The 23,582-nt window shown below is 40.6% G+C and overlaps 1 protein-coding gene across 2 annotated transcripts in view; it reads left to right on the plus strand.

Moving 5' to 3' along the window:
- Positions 1 to 23,582, plus strand: part of ATP8A2 (ATPase phospholipid transporting 8A2) — a 1,045,467-nt gene that overhangs the window by 336,962 nt on the left and 684,923 nt on the right. For both annotated transcript variants that reach the window (XM_073613412.1, XM_073613413.1), the window contains exons 18-20: positions 3,930 to 4,012; positions 9,626 to 9,675; positions 18,814 to 18,883. In XM_073613412.1, the coding sequence (XP_073469513.1) occupies positions 3,930 to 4,012; positions 9,626 to 9,675; positions 18,814 to 18,883 (203 nt within the window). The remainder of the gene's footprint in view (positions 1 to 3,929; positions 4,013 to 9,625; positions 9,676 to 18,813; positions 18,884 to 23,582) is intronic.

The following is a 23,582-nucleotide window of genomic DNA, read 5'->3' on the forward strand; positions in this document are numbered from 1 at the left end:
AGGTGTGAACCGAGCCTGAGGCCTGGTTCACACCTATGCATTTTTGGTGCTTTTTGTAGAAACACACTACAGCCCATTTATCATGGTTTCCTGTGGGACACGTTCACATCTATGCTTTTTTCAGCCACTTGCGTTTTTGGAAAGGGCCAGAGACTTTTTAAATGCAATACGGTGCGTTTTTGGTTCCATGGCCTTCAATGGAGACTCTGCAGTAAAGCAAGTTGTGTGTTTTTGACGCATTTGTGATGAGGCTTTGACACGTTTTGCCTTTTTTAATCTGCCCAACAACATATTGGGCAAAAATCATAAAAAATTGCAAAACATATGGAAAAACACACTGCAAAAAGCACTGCAGAAACAGATAATGCGTTTTTAGTTATAAGACCGCGGCCACCCCGGAGCTGTGTGAACCGGCCATTAAGAGCCGGTCACACTCTCCTGTCATGTGAATTGGATGTGGAGAAACCCTCATCCAATTTGCATATGCGTGAACCCAGCCTTCAGGAATGGCCTGGGTGGCTGTTCCTTCAGAGTGCATGAGCCAGTGACGTCACCGTCTGCATCTACAGTAAATATCTCCTAACTGGTGCATGGAGATATTTACACTACTTATAGGTAAGCCTTATTATAGTGTTATTCTATGTGTCCATGCACACTACTTTAGGTCATTAGCGTTTTTTGAGCTTCAGCATCTAGGAGCAGAAAAAGATTTTCTTGAGTTTTTTGGAATGTTTTTCCAGCAGAAAGAAAACGCTGAATGCTTTTTCTTTTTCTTCCATGTACTGCAAAAACGCTAATAAAATGCTAATTCTCCTAAAAGCTACTAGAATGCTACTAGAAGCTGGCACAAAATTGCTGTTATCAGCATTTTTCATCCTGCGTTTTTTTTTTTCTAGTTTTTCTGGCGCTTATGAAAAATGCTAGTGTGCATGGAGCCTAAACACTATAGTTTTGATTCATCTGGGAGGGTTAGAGCCTCTGCCAGGTCTACTGCTATCAGGGGCTCTGTTAAGAGAGATTTCCCCTCACATTCTGTTCTTTTACAAGACAGGAAGTCAGGGATATTCTGCAACAGGGAAAAAAGCAACAACAAAAAAAGCAGAGAGGGGTTCTAATAAAGTATATAAAAATCCCCACCTTGTAAAACAACCCATTCAGGAATTGAAATGAAAGGCAGGCAAAACATTTGTGTGTATATATATTTTTATAATTGATCACATACCCTTTGTTCTCATCTGCATAAGAGCTGGGGGAGGAGAATAAACAATACACTGGTCTTGCCAGTAAATGGCTGTGCAGGGGAGGCGTGTCAGGACAAGTCTGATCATTGGAGGAGAGCAGGCTGAGTTAGGCTGAGCTAGAAAATTGACCACCCTGTGCTCTGCTGTCTCGTGTGGTCGGTTTTTAATAGGAAAGCAGAACACCAGGGATTTCACACAAAGGAAGCAATGCAAAGAGAATAGGATACTTTCTCATACAAGTACATGGTACAGCAGGCACATATCAGCAATATGACATTTGGGTCTACATATTCTTTAACTTAAAAAGCCTTTCTTTTGTCTGTGTTGCTGTTATAGAGATTTCCCTCATTTCTTGTCCTGGGGACAACCTTCCCCACCCTATGTAAAAAATAAAATAAAATAATAAAAAAATAAATATATATATGCACATTGGAGTATAGACAGGGCTTTTTTTCTCAAACAATAGGTGGTGGAACTCAACCACGACCCCCCCAAACCCCCCCCCCACACACACACCCTCCAAATCACATCACAAATGGAGCGAGTACAAAGAAGGGCAACAAAGCTAATAAAGGGTCTGGAGGATCTTAGTTATGAGGAAAGGTTGCGAGCGTTGAACTTATTCTCTCTGGAGAAGAGACGCTTGAGAGGGGATATGATTTCAATTTACAAATACTGTACTGGTGACCCCACAATAGGGATAAAACTTTTTTGCAGACGAGAGCTTAATAAGACTCGGGGCCACTCATTACAATTAGAAGAAAAGAGGTTTAACCTTAAACTACGTAGAGGGTTCTTTACTGTAAGAGCGGTAAGGATGTGGAATTCCTTTCCACAGGCGGTGGTCTCAGCGGGGAGTATTGATAGCTTCAAGAAACTATTAGATAATCACCTGAATGACCGCAACATACAGTGGCTTGCGAAAGTATTCGGCCCCCTTGAACTTTTTAACCTTTTGCCACATTTCAGGCTTCAAACATAAAGATATAAAATTTTAATTTTTTGTGAAGAATCACCAACAAGTGGGACACAATTGTGAAGTGGAACGAAATCTATTGGATATTTTAAACTTTTTTAGCAATTAAAAAACTGAAAAGTGGTGCGTGCAAAATTATTCTGCCCCTTTACTTTCAGTGCAGCAAACTCACTCCAGAAGTTCAGCGAGGATCTCTGAATGATCCAATGTTGTCCTAAACGACTGATGGTGATAAATAGAATCCACCTGTGTGTAATCAAGTCTCTGTATAAATGCACCTGCTCTGTGATAGTCTCAGGGTTCTGTTGAAAGCGCAGAGAGCATCATGAAGACCAAGGAACACACCAGGCAGGTCCGTAATACTGTTGTGGAGAAGTTTAAAGCCGGATTTGGATACAAAAAGATTTCCCAAGCTTTAAACATCCCAAGGAGCACTGTGCAAGCGATCATTTTGAAATGGAAGGAGTATCAGACCACTGCAAATCTACCAAGACCTGGCTGTCCCTCTAAACTTTCAGCTCAGACAAGGAGAAGACTGATCAGAGATGCAGCCAAGAGGCCCATGATCACTCTGGATGAACTGCAGAGCACTACATCTGAGGTGGGAGAGTCTGTCCATAGGACAACAATCAGATGGTTAAAATTGAGGGGAAGATGGATGCAGCCAAATACAGGACCATTCTCGATTAAAACCTGTTGGAGTCTGCAAAAGACCTGAAACTGGGACGGAGATTTATCTTCCAACAAGACAATGATCCCAAACATACAGCAAAATCTACAAAGGAATGGTTCACAAATAAATGTATCCAGGTGTTAGAATGGCCAAGTCAAAGTCCAGACCTGAATCCAATCGAGAATCTGTGGAAAGAGCTGAAAACTGCTGTTCACAAACGCTCTCCATCCAACCTCACTGAGCTCGAGCTGTTTTGCAAGGAAGAATGGGCAAAAATTTCAGTCTCTCGATGTGCAAAACTGATGGAGACATACCCCAAGCGACTTGCAGCTGTAATCGCAGCAAAAGGTGGTTCTACAAAGTATTAACGCAAGGGGGCCGAATAATTTTGCATGCCCCACTTTTTATTTTTTTATTAGTTAAAAAGTTTCAAAAATCCAAAAGATTTCGTTCCACTTCACAATTGTGTCCCACTTGTTGGTGATTCTTCACAAAAAATAAAAATTTTATATCTTTATGTTTGAAGCCTGAAATGTGGCAAAAGGTTGAAAAGTTCAAGGGGGCCGAATACTTTCGCAAGCCACTGTACAGGGATATATAATGTAATACTGACACATAATCACACACATAGGTTGGACTTGATGGACTTGTGTCTTTTTTCAACCTCACCTACTATGTAATACTATGTAATACATCAAATAGTGGGTGTGGTCATATTTCACAAACAGTAGAAGGGTCTTAAAGGGGCATTAAATATCAGGATTGCATTACATACAGAGTGCAGAGTTCATGGGGGTTATACACAGAGTGCAGAGCTGTCACTTGTAAACACAGAAACCAGACTGCGTTTACAAGTGATTGTGGTGAGCAGGCACCAAAGGGTCTGAGCCAGAGGTGGTGGAACTGAGTATAGATATAGTTTAATTGCATTTACTGCTTGCTCAGTAATGTGCATATTTTGGGCACAGGTTAACTTTATAGTATGAATGTTATTAGTCTAACAGACATGAATGAGTAACAATCCCCCTTGTTTTTGTAGATGAAGGAGCTCTAGTGAAAGGAGCAAAGAAACTGGGCTATGCATTTACTGGAAGGACGCCAGATTCCGTCATTATAGATGCTGTAAGTATTGCCTGGAAAAAAAAGATGTATGTAGTGTTTACATTTTGCGTGATTATGAGCCCAGATGAGGAGCATCTTTAAATCATAGGCGGTACCTTTAAATATAAATTTGATTGCTTCTGACTTAGAATATTTGTCAGGTTAGCACTGTTATCTGGGTCTCACCTGGGGAAATTTTCCTTAATTTCCTATGTTAATGGAAATCCCAGCATTGACATTTGTCCCCAGACAAGGGCAGAAAGTGAATAGAAATCTTCCCCTACTGGGACGCAAACATTAATAAAAACTAGATGGAGGCTAGTTCTTTACAAAACAAAAACATACAATTTGGAGTTAGACTTTAAGAGAACATGGAAATATATGGAAAATCATGTACTTCTCAGGAACTTTAGAAACTGATAGATGTCTGTAGCTTCATTTACAATTAAACTTCCTGTATGCTGAAACATTTCTGCTGTCGGAGTGGGAATTTATTAAAGTGGTTGTTAACCCACTTTCCTATGTTTACATGATCTGTTCTGTCTCCTCATACAGTGCCCTACTGTCTCTGTGTATTACTCTCTGTGTCCACTTCCTGCCCGGCCTATAGCAGAATGACGGCCGGCCGGTGGTTCAGTTATCCTGACTGGGCGTCATATGACCACATATCTTGCCAGTCATTGCTAGTCAGTCAGTGCCTGCCAGATGTCCTCATCAGTGATGCCCAGCAGTGCCATCTATCAGTGTCCATCAGTGCCACCCATCAATGTCCATCAGTGCCCCCCATCAATGTCCATCAGTGCCCATCTGTGCCACCTATCAGTGCCACCCATAAGCACCCATCAGTGCCACCTATCAGTTCCACCTATCAATGCCCATCAGTGCTGCATACCAGTGCCACCTATCAGTGCCCAGCAGTGCCGCCTATCAGTGCCCATCAGTGCCAACACATTGGTGCCACCTTATCAGTAGCCATCAGTGCCACCTTATCAGTGCCCATTAGTGCAGCCTCATCAGTGCCTGTCAGTAAAGGAGAAAACGAATTTATGTACTAAATTTTAGAACAGAAACAAAGAAACTTTTTTTTTTTTTTCCAAATTTTCAGTCTTATTTTATTTGTTGCGCAAAAAATAAAAATGCCAGCAGTGATCTAATACCTCCAAAAGAAAGCTATATTTGCGGGAACAAAATGATAAAAAAAATGTGTTTGTGTACAGTGTAACATGACCGCACAATTGTCATTCAAAGTGCGACAGCGCTGAAAGCTAAAAATTGGCTTGGGCAGGAATGGACAAAAGTGCTTGGTATTGAAGTGGTCAAAAAAAAATCCTCCTTCACCGTATTTCACAGTGGCTCCCGGCGCTCATGTAACCAGCTGTGTCTTCTCTCTGCCCATCTTGCAGAAGCAGCAGGCGGGGCCAAATTTTCCCCGAACTTCAGCAAGACACAAGGAGGAGAGGAGACACGGCCGGTCATGTGACCGTCAGGAGCCGCTGTGAGATATGATGGAGGATTTTTTTTAATAAGAGACAGGGCACTGTATGAGGAGACAGAACAGATAGTATGAAGATATATTGTATATTCCTGCAGCAGGAGGGGGATGGGGCGGCACTGTGACTAGGTGACACGCAAAGAGGGGAGGGGGGAGGACAGAGGAGACAGACACAGGATAGCAGTCTGCGGCTGACGGAGGGACGCAAACAGACCATGATGTCAGGGGCTCAGCAGCCATGATTATTGTGGTCTGTTTGCAGAGGAGAGGGGAGAAACTGGCAGGATCAGCCAGGTATTACAGGTGGTACAGGGTGCCAAATTACACAGCACTGTGCTGTGTAACATGCTTTAAATGAGCAGATTCATATTTTTTTTGGGGGGGGGGGGGGGTTAACAAACGCCTTAAGTAAAATAGCTCTCTGCTGAAAAGTAGGAACAATCATTTATGGGCCGCTTATTACACTGGAAAAAAACAAAGCTGCAACAGACTGGACCAGTATGCCTGCTTGGTGGCCACTTATAGAAAGACTAATAACTGGGTACCATATATACTCGAGTATAGGTCGATTTGAATATAAGCCGAGGCCCCTAATTTACCCCCCAAAAAATGGGAAAAACGTATTGTCCCAAGTATAAGCCGAGGGTGAGAAATGCAGCAGCTACTGTAAGTGGAAAAGAGGGTCAACAATGCCCATCTGCAGCTGCATGCCTCCCTGTGTCCTGTGCATGTGTCACCTACCTGTGTCCTGTGCATGTGTCACCTACCTGTGTCCTGTGCATGTGTCACCTACCTGTGTCCTGTGCATGTGTCACTTACCTGTGTCCTGTGCATGTGTACCTGTGGCGATCTGCATCCTCCGTGTGCTGCTCTGCATCCACCGATCAGCGTGTGATAACATTCGGCGGCCATTCCACTGTTCAAAAGCCGTGCCTCCTCCTCGTCTGTGATAGGCAGAACACTCCATTTCCCAGCGGTCAGCCTATCACGGACATCCGCTCATCCTCATACCACAGACGACCTCTGTATAGGCAGACAGTTCCTGAGCAGTAGGCAGTGTGAATGAACAACGAGAGTGTTGATTAACATGCTCGCAGTTCATTGATTCTACAAATCCATCTGCTGTGGTGGCAGACGGTAATTGTAGTTTATTCATTCACAAATTCCTGTGAATGAATGATGTGGCTGCATGGGTGTAGCCCCGCACAGCCGCACTATTTTTAAAATGTGACAGCAGGTGCGGGGAGAGGAACCCCCGCCCGATGTCACAGTGGAGGTGAGGGGGGTGAGCAGGGGTGCTACATTAGTAACATTTCAAAAAGATAAAGGCTGACTTGAATTACTAATCAACAAACAAACAGCAGGGATGCACAGATCCACGCATCAAACCCACCATCGCCTAAAACATAACTTTTAATAAGTATCTATATAAAACACATGGTTTAAGGAGTATAGAGAAGTTAACGAGAACTGTCAGATGCATCACCTTACTTATAGGGCAATATGAGACTAGTGCAGGGACATAATATTATGATCCTGGAGGTTGTATACAAATGCCTCCATCCAAAGGTAGATAACAAGACATATCAGGAAACATAGCAGGAACATTCCTGTTGTCTGTAGTGAGTAGTGTGTTGGGGAAGGTCAATATATTGAAAAGTCCCCACTTCGTACAATTTTGAACTAGTACTAATGGTCAATGTGACTACTGAAAGGCTTGACTGCCTACCTAAAACCCAACATACTACAGTGCCCATTCCAGCCTGGTAGAAATTCTGCTCTAATTCTGCTCTAATTCACCACTACCTCCGCCAGTATATAAGAGTCCCCCTTATGCCTTCTGTGACATAGCCTGGCTTACCCCACTGAGAAAAGTCCTCATACAAAGTGAAAACCAAAATTAAAAAAATAAAATTAAAATTAAAAAATAGAAAATAAAAAACAAAACAGTCCCTCAACTCAACATGTTTTGCCTCTAAACAAGGCTTCATCAGGGGTGCAATGTGAATTGTAGTGTTATACAGAGCACATGGCAATTGGTGGGTGCCTCCAGTAAACAGATCTATTTATATGTCATGTGAGTGCGTCATGACGTTGTTTGCATCATGACGTAATTATGCATCACATCGTAACATGTGTCCCAACGTAAATATATGTCCTGACATCAGACCTCACCTGTGTACTAAACAATTGTTCCATTTCCAACCAGGTACAACCTCTGTATGGGCAAAGCGCCCTCTGGTAGCAAAAAAAAAGATATTTCTACCTGGAATCACTCCCAATGTTATACAATTACTATAGAAGCATCGTTCACCAATGACATGACAATATGTATTAATATCGTCAACTCTCTATTCCATAATTATCTATATAGGGCGCCTGTAGAAGTGATGTCCTATTTAAAATTGATGTTTGAGCCACACATGTCTAGCTATTGGCCTGTCTTTCTTCAGGAAAAGATCATTGATATGCATTAGTAACATATTACATGTTACACCCTAAATACTGGTGTAACATGTCATTAGAGGTGAACCTATCCTTTAACACATTCAGTACAACAAAATAAACATTCCCCAGTAAACTTTTTATTAAAATTCTCACCCAGCACTTACAGTGCACAATTTTCAATGCTGCTGGATCCTGCTGCCCCAGTGAGGCTTCCCTGAACTTCCAGTCTCCACAGAAAAGAGTTAACAGTGGACAGTGCAGTCTCCAGCCAGTCTGTTAGTTTGGTGAATTGAGAGGAGAAGGATTCCCTGCCATCCTAGGGTATGGGGCTGTGTGTTTCTTTTGATGCACAGGGCATAGGGAGACACAGCTTAAGTTGGCTCCATAGCATGTTGCAAGAGAAAGGAGCCACCCTTAAACAGAAAACCTGGGGGAAGGTCATGGCACCAGCATAAACTGGAACACACGCAAGTGTTAAAAGATAATGAAGTTGCATACTCTGTGTGATTAAATCAGCTGCTGAAAGTGCTTAAAAAACTGTGACTTTAATATTACTTTAAGTATTACAGGTAGGTGTTATACTTGCCCTCAGCCTGTGATTGCACATTGAAGCTGTAGACTGATGAGCTCCTCTCTCTGCCACCTTGCTCTCTCCTCATATCAACATGTTTTTTGTTAGCATATGAGCATGCCAACAATTCTGATTGAATCCTAGTACTGCCCTCCCTCTGCCAGTCTGAGCTCTGCCATACAGAGAATTTCAAGAGGCTGATACCAGGTCAGATTATTATTTTTTTTATTATTGGTTTTGTAATGAAAACATCCCTGCATGGAGTGGTGTTTTTTTAAAATTTTTTTAAAGCTGCCTGGATTTCAGCTTTAATATTTCGATTTTTAGAATTAATCCACAGTGCTGGTGTTTCTAATCTGAATGTTAGAATGCAAAACTGTTCTTTATTTTTATTACTTTGTGAGACCAAAAATAGCAAAATGCAGATGCAGAATTATCAGCTTGCTTGAATGCCATTGTGTGTGTGTACTCATTAAACAATGCTAACTTACTTTTTAATAGTGGGTAAAATGATATGAAAATAACACTTACTTTGTATATATACCTCCCGGGGTCTGTGTGCCATTTTTGATTTCCTGGGCAGCTCTCTGGGAGTTCCAAAAATCGGGACACTCTTATATGCAAGTATTGACTTAACTTTTTAGCTTTGGCCTACAACTTCTATATTTTGGGAGGGGGGTGTTAGAGTGACTTGGTTTTTAGCACTCCTGGGTGCTCCTTAAAATGCCTGCTGTAAATATTAGACTTTTGATATTTTTTTTACACTCATGGGTTTCTGTTAACCAGTGCCATGTCTAAAATCCCTTAACTAAATGCCCCAGATGTTCTGCTCATATTTTTAAACTTCAGATATTTCAGATGAGGCCTATTATTGAAGTGTCCTCATTAGCTACTGAAATTGTGAAAGAAGGGCATAGCAACAGAGCAGATAAAGTATTTGGTCAGTTTATAGCAGAGCAGTAATAGATCATTTCTGATTGGGTGTTATGTGGACATGCAGATCGAACATTTACTTTGCAGAGTTTGCATGTATGTATAACGACTATCCACAAGGTGGCAGCATTTTCAAACTTAACTTTGTTTCCTTGGCTGGAAAAAAATACATTTTTTTTTTCTTTTTTAGATGGGCACAGAACAGAGCTTTGAACTGCTCAACGTGCTGGAATTCTCAAGGTAACGTTATCCACCACTTATCGCTAATTTAATTGCAGCTCTCCCTTGTGCTGTGTATTTATCTTTTTATTCATGCTATCTGTTAGTTCAATCAATATTGTGCCCCGTGATGTATATTATGAAATCATTATTTGATCATTGAGAAGAGAACAGTGTATTGGTTCACATTACCCCTCTTACCACAAGGAAAATATTTCCAGCAAATGAAAGAGAACACAGAGTATCTCTTACACATCTAATGTTCAACTATAATAAACTCAGAGTAGGAAAATAATGAACTGATTATTGTTAAGTCCTTAGGTAAATCTCTGAGTTCTATTTTGAAAGTCTAATGTATAAGCAGTGACTGAAGAAGTGTGAATTTGCTTTTTATTTTGGGTCACCATATTTCCTTTTTCTTGGACCAAAAATGTGAACATTTATCTTAAAGAAATAGGAAAGATGGATTTAAAAATAGCTTAATACATAGAGGCCCCTAGAATATAAACCATAACTCCCAACCTTTAAAATGTATCTCTAGCCAAAACATTTTTTAGAACCCCTGACAGGTTTTTTATTGCTGTCTATGTCCCTGCTGTGGAGATACACCCTCCCTTTCTATCCTGGTTTACACTGTCATGGGACAAACAGTGATGGAGTCTGGAACCAATGATGGTGCTAGAACGAAATATGGGGGAAATCATCCAATGTGGGTCACTGTTCTGGGGACAATTGTCTAAGAGGGAATTTCCTCTCCCTTTCGAAGGATCTCTATATGTCACTGGGATGTCACTGGGATATGAAGTGAAGTGAAATCTATCTAATGAGACACAGGCAGCCTACAAAAACTAGCAGAGGCTCTAACTCTTCAGTACTCTATCCAAAATTATTATTATTATTTATTTTATTTTTTTTAGCTAAGCTTACACGTTAATGTGTTGCTAAACCCAGGACCCCGCATTTACTATATCTGGTCTCCCACAGTACACAAAACATGGAAATACAATTATTTTAGTAAATATAAACTGTTAAATTCCTTTTCTCATCAGCAGTATATAGCAGTCTTGTGACTTCTATCAGTGTCTGGTTAAAGCTTGTAGGAGGCGTTTTCATTCTGCTCTGACTGTCCTATGAGGATGCAGGACCCCTGACCCGCTGTCTGGACAGTGGTGATCACATGCACTCTCCCAAAAAAAAAAAAAAGCTCTCTAGCAATACACACCAAACTGAGCATGTGCAGTGTAAAAATGTAACATGTTGGGGTTTATTTAGTAAGGTAGTTCACAATGCTGTGAATATTAACAAAATATAATGGCCAATAGTAACTAATGACACTTTATTTATCACTGATCTAATGTCAGTATACAGAAATGGGGTTACAGAACTTCATTTAATATTTTTTCTTTTACTTTGTTTCACTTTCTTAAATGGTACTGAACTCCAAAAAGTTAAGATATGTAATTTTATAGTAAAGATCTAGAAATGTTATTAGTGCTTAAGCAATACCATTTTGCCTTTACTTCCTTCTAAAAATTAGCAGTGCCCTTCCAGTGCTTTGAAATGCATAGCTGTATATCTGCGATGATCTAAAGAACTGTGCCCTCTAACTGCTAGTCTCATGAGATTTGGAGTGGGATTTGGTGATGCTACCACTGTGCTGCTCACTGTTCTTTCTTGCTGGAGAGTAATCTGTACCTAATGACCTACAGTGGAAGGATCCTCCTGCTCTTGTTTTATTTATTCTGTGGACCTGTGCTTTCTACACCTCTCCTGCTGCTTCTTGATTATTTCCCAACCAGTCATCAGGGGGGCAGTTCTGATATGAGGAAGCTCTGTTTCTCTACTAAAATATCTCTGCTTGCCTTTCTTGGGGTAGAATTTTCACTTTTAGGGTTGAGTCTGGTCACACTTGTACATTTGAATGCAGTGAAACCAAACAGTTTATGCTCAAAATGTAGTTGAAGTAAAAATCCTGTTCATTCCTATATGGCTAGTTCACAGCAATGTGATTCAGCTTAGAATGTTTTTAAAATATAGGATATGCTATGCTGTGAAGCAGACCCATTGAAATGAAAGGAAATTGCCAAAGTCATATAGTTTTGTATATGTTTAATGCATCTGTGCCATGGAAAAACTCTATTCTGAATAATTCTCCCTTGCTTTGCATTCAGACACAAAAAGTGTGTCTGAATTGCACAAAAACAATTGTATCAGTCACACAAAAAAACAGATAATGTGTGTTCCAACATATGTGTTGGTGTATAAAAGTCCAAGGGGGTCTAAGACTGCATTTGTCAGCCGAGAATATTTTTAAACAGAACTACACAAGGAAAAAAAGTCAGTATTTTTATATGAACAAACTGTACTGTATGAAGATCTGTAGCGCTTGTGGAGGAAATATCACAGTTCTGTTGGGAATGAGCCTGTCAGCATGGAGACATATCATTAGGAGGGTCTGGGTTAAATATAAGGCTTTACATTTTTTTTATTTCACTAAGGATTTCAAAGAATCATAATGATCTAATTGCTTAAAAAATGAGACTCGTCTCTTGACATGTCTTTGCTTCCCAGTTTACCATATAAACTAAGGGGGGAAAAAAAGCCTCACAAGTCCTGGTACCATCACTTGCAGGTAGGCCTAATGATATTGCCTTTTGTCTCTTGATTAAATTGGTCCTGATTAGTAAAATAAGTTTTACTAGTTCTGGTACCATAATGGCAGGTAGGCCTAATGCTGGTGCCTTTTGTCTGTTGATTAAACTGGTTATGATTAGGAAAATAAGCCCTACCATTTTTTTGCTGTGACAGACCCTTGGCACCCCACTCGGGTGCTTCCGCCAACCAGCGCCTCCTGCTCTCCAAACCCTTCCAACAGACCGAGAGCTAATACCCAGCCCTTTTAGCCCAAGCATCATACACAGACAAGATATTGAGCTAAAACCAGAGGAAATGACTGTTTATTGAACAGAAATACAGGTTTTTATACACTTCAAAAGTAGGGCAGTCACCAACCTAAACAATAAAACCAAATATTACCCAAAACATCACACAATGGTTTCCACCAACATAAGCAAACCATGATCTAATGAAACAGTTACCTAAATAACAACTAGTCACCTAGACCAGTGGTTCTCAACCCTGTCCTCAAGTACCCCCAACCCAGACCATGTTTTGGGATTTTCTCTTAGATAAAATAGCTGTCCAAAATACCAAGCCATTGTCTCTGATTTAAGATGTGCAAGATAAAGGAAACCTGCAAACATGGCCTGTTGGGGGTACTTGAGGACAGGGTTGAGAACCACTGACCTAGACAATTCTTTGGTTAATTAGGGGTCCCACCTCACCTCAGACTGTCTGACACCAGTCTACAACAGTCTATGAGAAAAAGTTTCCAGCAGTCTGAAAAATTGGAATTAATTTATGTTTATAGATTTCTTGAGGCATATTGTTGATAAATATTTCTGTCCCAAGTGGAGGAGCCTCTCCAACCCAGTCTGCAGGAGGGCAACCATATTTCATTAACCTGTACAAGATTATTATTACACCTTTCCATGCACTCCAGAAGGGAAGCTTTATGCTCCTTATTCAGAGAATGAATCCAAGCCTCACTCTCAACGTTCATCACATTGTTGTCCATTATTAGAAAATTATCTGCTCTCTCTATGGGAGAGACTGTGCCTTATTAATTCTGTATTAGCAAGTTAAAGTTCTCAAAGTTACTAAATGCCTGGTTTGAAGTTCATACAAGGGGGTGCATACAAGGCATACAGAAGAACAGGGCTTACAACAGGAGATGTACACTACCAAGGGTTAACAAGTGATGAATGCTGCAGAAAGAGAAAGACTGCCTTGCCATTTCCATGAGTAACCGGAGGAGTGTTCGTGCCTGAATCCACCAGCTTGCAAGCATACAGTCAATTGACGGGGATCACAGTGTGCTCCGATAGCGAGGGGGTCTTTAAACACAACTCCCTCCCTAGCGACTGGTGCCCCATACTCGAGACTGGAACTGTAGCATGAAGCCCCTATGTATCTAGCCTGTATGTCATGGAGAATAATATGAGAGAGGTTCCTCAGAAGTACAGAACCTTAGCAAACTTATGTAAAGTCTCAAGTATGCCACTGGGAGTGAGGCGGCATCAAAGCTAGGCTGGAGAGTGGGATACAGTATCCGTGGTATCCCTTCAAAAGTGCTGCATCATGTAAGGAAGTCTGAGTACAGTTAGTCAAGTGGAACGCTGCTGTGAAGTGGATGAAACACAAAAGATTAATTATGCCAAGACGTACTCGCCTCTAAGTTGGAGTGGTGCCTTAGTGCTAATTTCTCATGACTGCGGCCTCCGTCTGCTTAGGCATTAGCGAGCATAGTTCCCGGAGCACCCCTTTAGAGTCCCTTAAGCCCCACCCATAACTGAACAGTGCCGTGTGGAGTCGGTTTGTTAGTTTGGAGAAGGGAGGAGCAGGGAAGTGCCTTCCATCCTAGGCTATGGGGCTGTGTGTTTTGCACACAGCATAGGTAGACAAAGCTCTAGTCCAAGCATGCAAGGGTGGCTCCATACAACACTGCAAGAGAAATGAACCACCATGAAACAGGAAACCTTGAGCAGTATGGCACCAACTTAAACATGAATATAGGCAAGGATTAATAAATGAAGACGCTGCATACTCAGTAAGTGAAAACATCAGCTTCTGAAAGTGCTTAAAAAGACTAAGGGTTTAAAGTGGAACTAAACTTTGTTAATCAAATCTACCTGTTTCTAATCCTTGTGCTACTAGCCTTAGTAAATTGAAGGAATGCTATAGATACATGTTTTAAATGTTCTCTTCAGTTGCTTCCTGGTTTCTGGCCTAGTTCAAAATGATCTCATACATCCCAGGTGTCTTCATGGACCTTTTTTTTTTTTTTTAATCTGAAGGAGGGGAGGAAGGGTTTTCTAAGCTATGCGCACCCCTTGCTTGCATGCCTCAGCTAAGGGCAGATGGATTCCATTAGGTAAATGCTACATTAATCATCTGCCCTTACTTAAGATGGCCACAGCTAGAAGTGCTAGGGGGCTGTTTTTTAAAGTGATTTCTTGACAAAATAAAGCATGGCAACACTGATGGATGGTTGAGTTTGTTTTGAACATTAAAACATAATGTGGTGTTGTGCTCAGATACATTTAAGCTGGGTACATACTATTCATTTTGAGGGGTTGAACGAAAAAAAACTGTCAAACCCGGTCGGAACCGCTGTACTAACCATGCGAGGTTAGTTTAGCGATGACAGGGGGATGGCCTCCTCACCAGAACACTCCTGACAGCACTCTCTGCCATATTCAGCCCGTGTGTACGGGGCTTTAATTTCTGCTTTAATATCACTTTAGGTTGAGATGGCTGTGCTGTAAATTTGTCATACTGTATGTGTCTGTCTGTCTAGCTATCTATCTGACTGTAAATCTCTCTATCTATCCTATGCCTGTTTGTATATCTTTCTTTATATTTAGAAATTACTTTAATAGGAAGACCTCTGAGTACAATCAGTACTGTGGATAAGACAGCTATAGGTACTGTAACCAAACAGTTGAAGATAAATAGCATAATGTGTATCTGAACAATGTCCTCATTACTCCCAGGGCGGGACCAGGCTTCCTGAGCTAGTGCTGACTCCCTCCTATTACCTTTAATGTCGTCTAGGAAAGTCCAACTAATGAGGAACCCACATCCAGGTCTTTCTGCCAAGCAAAAGTTACAAGCCATCCATCTTTTCTGAGCATAAGTGTGTTTGTTTAACAGGGGGAGTCATGCTATAGCTTGCGCCATCAGGCTACTGCATTCTACTATGCTATTGACATCATCCTGGAGCTTAGCCTGTATAAAAACTAAGGTTGACCACTCTCTGTATGGTGCAACATTTGTATTTTCAATCATCTGAAAATTAAAGCCAGTTTTTTAGAAGCCTTTTTTTTGTGATAGAGCATTTGGATCGTTGTGCATTTTATAAATACTGCGCGTGATCCATCAAATGTCGTTTAGCTGAATAGTATCCCTTATTATAATATTGTTCCAAAACACATTCTAATTAGCATTTGATTGATTAAAGTTATTAATGGAAAGTTTGAATGTGATGTTGCGTAGTAATTTCAAATATTAATTTATACTGCATGTGAGTTTATCATTCATTTTGTGAAAGTGATTTATAGGAAGAAGTGTTGCCGAGCGCTCATCCTGTATTTTAGGGTGATGGAAAGGTTCCTTTTATAGTTAATTATAACTATATATTGGTGTATATTTGTATCTTATATAAAGAAAAAAACATGGCTTGCCACCCCAATGGCTGAAGAGCTGGATAGTTCAGTTTAAGTGGGCAAACTGGGATACCGTTTTCAGCACTGGTATTCTCAAAGCAGGGATACTGCTCTCAGCAAAGGTGTTTCCAAAGTATAGATGCCGCTCTCAACACAGCCAATCCAAAAGTGGTGATACTGCTCTTAGAAATAGTGCTCCCAAAGCAGGAATGCTGTTTTAAGCAATGGTGATCTCAAACCAGGGATATGGCTCTCAGCCCTGGTGCTCCTAAAGCATGGATACTACTCTCAGCGCTGGTACTCCCAAAGATGAGAAACCGCTCTCAAGAATGGTGCTCCTAAACCTGGGATACAACTCTTAGCAATGGTGCTCCTAATTGGAAAAAACCCAGTGCAGTGCATAAAAAAACCCCATAAACATAACCTACAAGTGTCCAACATGAAAAAAAACGAAATATTCACATATGAGTGTATACCGGTCAAATATATGTCAAGAAAAAAAGTCCTCTTGTGTATACTGAGAGAAATGGAAGATTGTGAATCCCAAAAAAGCCTCAGCGTTTCAGCAATGGAACCACCACGAAGACCAAAAGAGTGGAAGCTTACCAGATTCTGATGACCCTCACAAAGGAGAGGTCAAAACATAACCTATCCACATAGCCTCCAAACTGTTTCAGGGATCACAACAGGTCATTGCACTTCAAAGTAATCCACCAGTCAGTACGTGATGAGGCTTCACACAAGCAACACAGGCAAGATATTATAAAAGAAGAAAGACACCTTCCATAGTGTAAAAACCATAGACACAGCAATATTTAATAGGATTGAGTGCACTGACAATCTGTAGGAGTTGTAAAAGCAATTCAAATCACATGTGTAGACCATTTTCCAAATCAAAGATGACTGTGGCTGGTTCGCACATGTGCAGTGGCGTGGCGTGGAGCTGGAACATACACCACTGCACATGCATGAACCAGCTGCCTTTATCTACAGAATAAATGAAGTGGAAGGGGGGACATCCTTCCACTACAGATCCTCGGATACAGCTTTCTGTCCAGCAAGGAAAACAGTTAATAGCACAACCTTGACATTGCCAAATCTCTCTCCTAGTCAGAGGCTGCTTTGCCTTAGGTGATATCATGCTGCACTTATACAGCTCTAAGGCACCTAAGAGCCTAGGTAGGATCTGCACTGCTGTTCTTCATGAGGAATTCAAAACAAAAGTAAATCTTTCAGGGTGCTGCTTAGACACAGATAATATTTCTAGATTTTCTGTAAGATAGCTTTGTTATGTTTTGATACAAACTGTGGGTAATGCGTTGCTGTGATATTTTTGGTAATGCTTTTGATCAAATGCTGCATAAAAGTATTTGAGTTGGTAAGAAGGTTGCTTTGTCTATGGCTAATGTAACAGAAATCCATAATATCTAATGGAAAAGATATTTGTGTTTTTCTGAAATTCCTGTGTACCAGTGACCAGACAATGGGCATTAAACATTCTACATATTCTTTACAAGCAGTAAAAAAAATTAAAACAAGCCATCCCTGACCTCTGTAGCTGCCTATACTGTAAAGTAATTTATCCTCAAAGGTTTTCAAAAATAATAGAAACTATATTTTAACAGCTTATAAACACCTGCTATATGTTTTCTTTAAAGGCGGACAGGCTGCCAAGATCTACTTTACAGTACATAGGAAATAGCTAAAATTTCAGTGCCTCTGTTGGGAATTTTAAAGATAAATTTCTCCTGAGCGCCTTTAGCTACAAAGGTGAATGAGGGCTTTTAAAGTACATTTACTGCATGCTCAGAATATGTAAATTCTTTAGTGTACATAGTCTGGGTGCAGTTTTACTATAAAATTTTAATGACCAGCAGTGGCAGCTGGTGCTAAAAAATTTTGTTGGGGCGCAAACAAAAACCCCTCTAGATCCACACTCACCATACAAACGGAGTGTGTTCCAAATCTTCAGCCTCCTTCAGCCTCCTGTCCTGATTGGCCGGGAGGAGAAGCTGGAAACCGATGGCAAGTATTGATTCGCTAAAATCACAAGTGGGAGGGTTCGAGGCGCAGTGCTCTGTGCCCCAAGGACAAGTTTAGAGCATGTGATTAGAGCCTCAGGCTCTAATCACATGCTTGTAAAAAAATGACTGACCTAATAGAAGTCCATTAGTCCGTCGCCCCGCACAGTGCACAGCCACACACATAAAATGATTGATTTTTAAATAAATGATAATATAACTAACATTATTTAACTTTAAGATGTCAAAAAATGTTAGTAATATTATCAGTTATTTAAAAATCAATCGTTCTATGATTATGCCCACACTCTAAAAAGACATGCTGGTAGGTCGTAAATCGTATCCTGTCTAAATTGGCCCTAGTATGTACTGTATGAGAGTTGGGGGCCATAGGTTGTAAGCTCCTTGATGGCAAGGACCGATGTGAATGTAAAGCTCTGCGTAAATTGACAGCGCTATATAAGTACCTGAAATAAATAAATAAATAAATAAATAATGCAAATTAACTTTGGGAACTTTAAGGGGCAGCGCCCCTATGCCCCTTATGGACCGGCCACCACTGCTGACCAGCCTATTTGTCCACCATCAGAGCAGTACCATACTGACTTTTCAGGCTTTGGAAATAATATTGCCTGGGAATCCATTACCTCCAATCTCATAAGCCCTTTTTATTTTCAGTGGTTTAAAAACATTACAATTCCAGACTTCGCTTGAAGGAATCCCAGGCTGTCCCAGGAATAGCAGCATGGTTTTATAATAAATGGGATACATTCAATAGCTTTAACTGTGTACATGCTACTGACATGACCCTCTTTCCTCACTGACAGAATTAATCTTTCTCTTTGTTTCAGCAACAGAAAAAGAATGTCTGTGATTGTCCGAACTTCATCAGGGCATCTCAGGCTCTATTGCAAAGGAGCAGTAAGTTTCCCGTCATTTCTGCTCCATGTTGTGATTTATTAATGTTAGTATTGAGTTACCAGGTACATTACTTGTAGAAAAGCTAGCTCCCTTAACAATGATTACTGTGTTTTTTGTTTTTTTTTTTTTTTTTTTGCTTTTTTTTTTGTTTTTTTTTTTGGTGTGCTGGAACTTCAGCATTGGAAATCTTTTATTTCATTGAGGTTCCAAGTTTGGAGCTGTGGCATTCTGAAAACTGACAGTTTTTCCTTAGTAGCTTTGGACACGATTCTCCTTTATTCAATAAAGTGTTCTTATTCATGAATGCAGTAACCCAAAGCATAAAGTATTTATATTCTTAAATACAGTAATCCATAGCATCAGAATTAATTCTGCATAAGTTAGATCGGTACAAGAAAGATTATGATGGGCTGTTATGGTTTACTGCATGGGAAAAGTGGATTGAGTGTAATGGGCCACATTTCAAAAGCCTTCTATGAAAAAAGACAGTGTTAGACAAGGTATAGCAAGCAATGTTTTATTGCTTTGTGGTCAGTTCAACATTCCCCCTGAGCTCTTGTTAATACATCTTGATACCTACGTCCACAGTTAACAAGCTTCTGTAAAGGTTCCATACACACAAAAATAAGATTTATCTTTGTTTAGGTGTCTGCAGGTTGTACTGGGTTTCATGTTTTTGGGGGAATTCTGCAGGAAGATCACGGCACCAGTGTCCCAGTTCCACTGACCTCTTGGCCATTGCATTGGCGTCTTCCTTTCTCATCCTCTCCTAGCTTTGAATATGTTCTGTGTTACGGAATATGTAGAAGAGCTTGGGAGACTTCACTTGCTGCAGCAGGACAAGGGAGAATGCATGACAGATGAGAAAAGAAGCAGAGCTGGGAAATTCAGCTAGGAAGCACAATACTGAAGCCCCCAATAAATATAGGAAGGGAAGTGGTAATTAAAATTGCTAACATCCATCCGCAACTGAAACATAAGCTGTGGATAGATTCTTTAACTACTTCACTGCTAGCCCGTAATACCCCTTCCTTTCCAGGCCATTTTTCAGTGCTGTGATAGTTTGACTGACAATTACCGTACTTATGCAGCACTGTACGCACATTAGTTTTATGGAATTTTTTCGAGAGAGATAGACTTTTTCTTTTTGGTGATATTCAGCTCTTTTTGGTCCTCTCCAGAAATGGTGCTGTCCCCTCATTCCTCTCCATCCTGCTGTCTGCAGAATAGGCTGAATTTCATAATATAGCGTCCCCTAGCGTCTGCTCCATGCCGTTCAAACTGCACATGTACACAGTGCGTCCTCTTTAGGCTCCAGCTAACCTTAATAGCAGCAGCTCCAGGCCATTCAAACTCCGCACAGTGTGCTCAGTTAAAGAATGAGACTATGCACACGCAGAGTTTGAACAGACCAAAGCAGCCACTGCTAAGGTTAGATGTAGCCAGGAGAGGACACGCTGCACATGCAGGCAGTTTAAATATCCAGAGTGGCTGTTAGGGTGAGAAATAGTGTGAAAATCAGCCCATTTTACCAACAGCAGGGCATAGAGGAATGGAGGGCTTTTTCTGTAGAGAAGCCAATATAGCCACATCTATACAGGGAGGACCTTCACCATTTTTAACATCAGTAGCTATGGTATGTACTATTCTTTGGATGTAGAACTGGGGGATTTTCAGAAAATCTTTCTGAAAGGTGAACTTACACTTTAAATACAAAAACAATTATCCAGGTTGCCAATTACAAAATAAAACAATATGTTACTAGGGAAGCTTGATGCATTTACAATTTGAAGTGACATTAAATAATGTCATTAAAAAATAATAGAGGCTCCACAGGAGATTTTGGAATATGTTTCCCAGAAATCTGACCACCAAAATAAACTTGCTTTTTTCTATAAAATTTCTGCCACGCCACAGAACATCAGATCACACTTACTCACCCTGCCGTGGAGATCTCCAAAGCAGTGTGCTGTGTTATTTATTATGTGATGCTGCAATAATGTATGAACGTTCTCAGCTCCACCTGAGTATACCAAGTTCAGCAGTTATACACAGGGGCAAATGCTGTTAAAGCAAAAATGTGCACAGACCATGAAAAAACAAGCAGTGCCCCACTGTTAAAGTGTTTGTACAACAAAAAACATATTTTTTTCCGTTTTGGAAAGAGTATGGATAATATGGATAGTATGGATAAAAAACCCTGTCAATTTATTTTTTGCTGTTTCCCTTTAAGGAGATTTCCCTTCACTTCTTGTCCTGGAGATGCAACGGGAAGTGAAATATTTTCAAAGTGAAGGGAATTTGGTTCAGTCACCAGAAGTTGTCAGCAGAACAGGCATCCAATTGGAAAGTTTTCCTATGCTTCTTGTGCTGATGACAATGGTCACTCTACATGGCGAGGACATAGAAAGCACTAAAAACTTATCAAGGGTTCTAATCTTTTCCTACTCTAGCCAAAATAATTTGTACACTGAATATACAGTTGCATAGCTACATATTTTCTCATCCATCAAATTGGCATAGCTCAGTTACAGCACTGTCGGCAGCACCATATTGGATTTCGTTGGGAGAACCGAAATCAGCATGCCTCTGTGACAGCCTATGTTTAGATCATACAAGTTTTCAGGGACATTGCAGGAGGGCCCATTCACACCAGAACGTGGTGCTGGAAACCCACGTTCTGTGCGAGTTTACTGCATCTCGTTCAAAACACACTGCTTTTGCAATCTGCAGCAGGAGTCAATGCAATGCTAAAAACAAACCAAATGTAGGTTGCATACCAAGTGCATTTGCCTGCACCCTGTCATATGGTACAGAAGTACCATGCAATCCCGGTTGCAGTGAGTTTTTTAAGTAGTGCATGCACTATTTTTGATGCACTTTTGCTAAAGCTGCGCTTATCGTGACACAAATAAACATTAAAAAGAAACATAGAAAAAAACAAAAAGAAAAGTCCATATAAGTGACAAAATCCATCCACTGGTCCAGAGTATGCATGTTCTTGGGTATAGACCTCCACTATATAAAGTGCCTGCTTACCGGAAAGTGTTGACCTCCTATTATGGAAGGTCAATCTCGCCTGCGGCTCGTAACCCAGCCAGCGCCTTTGTCCTTCCGAGAAACAGATGGAGATCCACCTATTATGGGTACTTGCTCATAAAAACTCCCCATGCTGCTTCCACCCTCTGCTTCCTCCAAAAGGAGACGATGCCATGCTGCTCCCAGGCTGGAAATTCCTCCCCCGATGTCCTCCTGACAGTCCAAGTTCCCTGAGTGTAATGAGGGGCCAGATTTACGCTGTGTGTCAGCTCAGCGATTCCGGCCGGCATCATCTCCTTCTGGAGGAAGCAGAGGGTGGAAGCAGCATGGGAAGTTTCTGTGATCGAGTACCCATAAGAGGTGGATCTCCATCTGTTTCTTGGAAGGACAAAGGCCCTGGCTGGGCTATGACCCACAGGCGAGATTTACTTCCCGTAATAGGAGGTCAACACGTTCTGGTAAGCAGGCACTTTATATGGTGGAGGTCTATACCCAAGAACACGCATACTCTGGTGATGGATGGTGCACATATCAGTGGATGGACTTTGTCACTTATATGGACTTTTCTTTTTGCTTTTTTCTGTTTCTTGTTAATGTTTATTCGTGTCACGGTAAGCCCAGCTTTAGCAAAAGTGATTTAGTACTTTTTGTTTCTCACATGAAAGCTGCTGCTGTGTATTTTGTCACAGTTTTAGATGAACAGCGCATTTTTTTATTTTTAAAAAAACGACTTTTGATGCGTTTCAGTGCCATTTCCACCCATTTAAATGAATGGGCTGAAAACGCACTACACTCAAATCGCACAGGAATGCGAGCACATTCTTGTGCAATTCCTGGTGTGAATTAGCCCTGAATCCCTGTCACTCTGGCTGTTAAGTTTTAAAAGTTCTGTAATGTTTAGTATTCAGCTGTAAATACTTGGCCTGGCTACAGCTTTGTTTAATCACTTGGGCACTAGAACAATTTGTTACATTTTTTGCATGCATGTAAAAATCAGCATTTTTTGCCATAAAATTACTTAAACTTCCAGAATGTTATATGTTTTCTGAAAGCAGAGACCCTGTAGAATAAAAATATGATAGTTGCTATTTTTTAATGTTGCACAATATTTTCACAACTGTAAATGGACACACATTTTCAGGAAAAAAATATAATAAAATAAATTTTAGTGCAAACACACACAAAATAACCCAGTTTTCTGTAAAATTTAAAAGATGGGGTTACGGCAAGCAAATAGACGTCTTAAAATTGTGTGCACCTGTGAGATCACAAATAACTATGATAATCAAAATTCTCCATAGTCAATGCTTTAAAAAGTCTTTAAAGCTCATCATTTTAGAGTTAACTGTGAGCACTGGTGCTAGAATTATAGTTCTTACTGTAGTGTTCACGGCGATACCTCACATTTGTGGTGCGATTGTGGTTTTCCTAATTTGTATTTACATGTGTGTTTGCATCTGTGGGTGTGAAAGTCAATGGACGTTACATTTATTTATTTTAATAAATGTTATAATTTTATTATATTAACTTTTTTTTTATTTAACTTTATTGCTATCACAAGGGGTTAACAAACCCCATGGTATAGCATTGGACAGGTGCCCAATCTCTTTATGGAGACAGTTGGGGTCTAATAGACCCCAGTGTCACTCTCACCTGCCCT

This window comes from Aquarana catesbeiana, linkage group LG02, assembly GCF_042186555.1.
Source record: "Aquarana catesbeiana isolate 2022-GZ linkage group LG02, ASM4218655v1, whole genome shotgun sequence".
Classification (NCBI taxonomy): domain Eukaryota; kingdom Metazoa; phylum Chordata; class Amphibia; order Anura; family Ranidae; genus Aquarana; species Aquarana catesbeiana.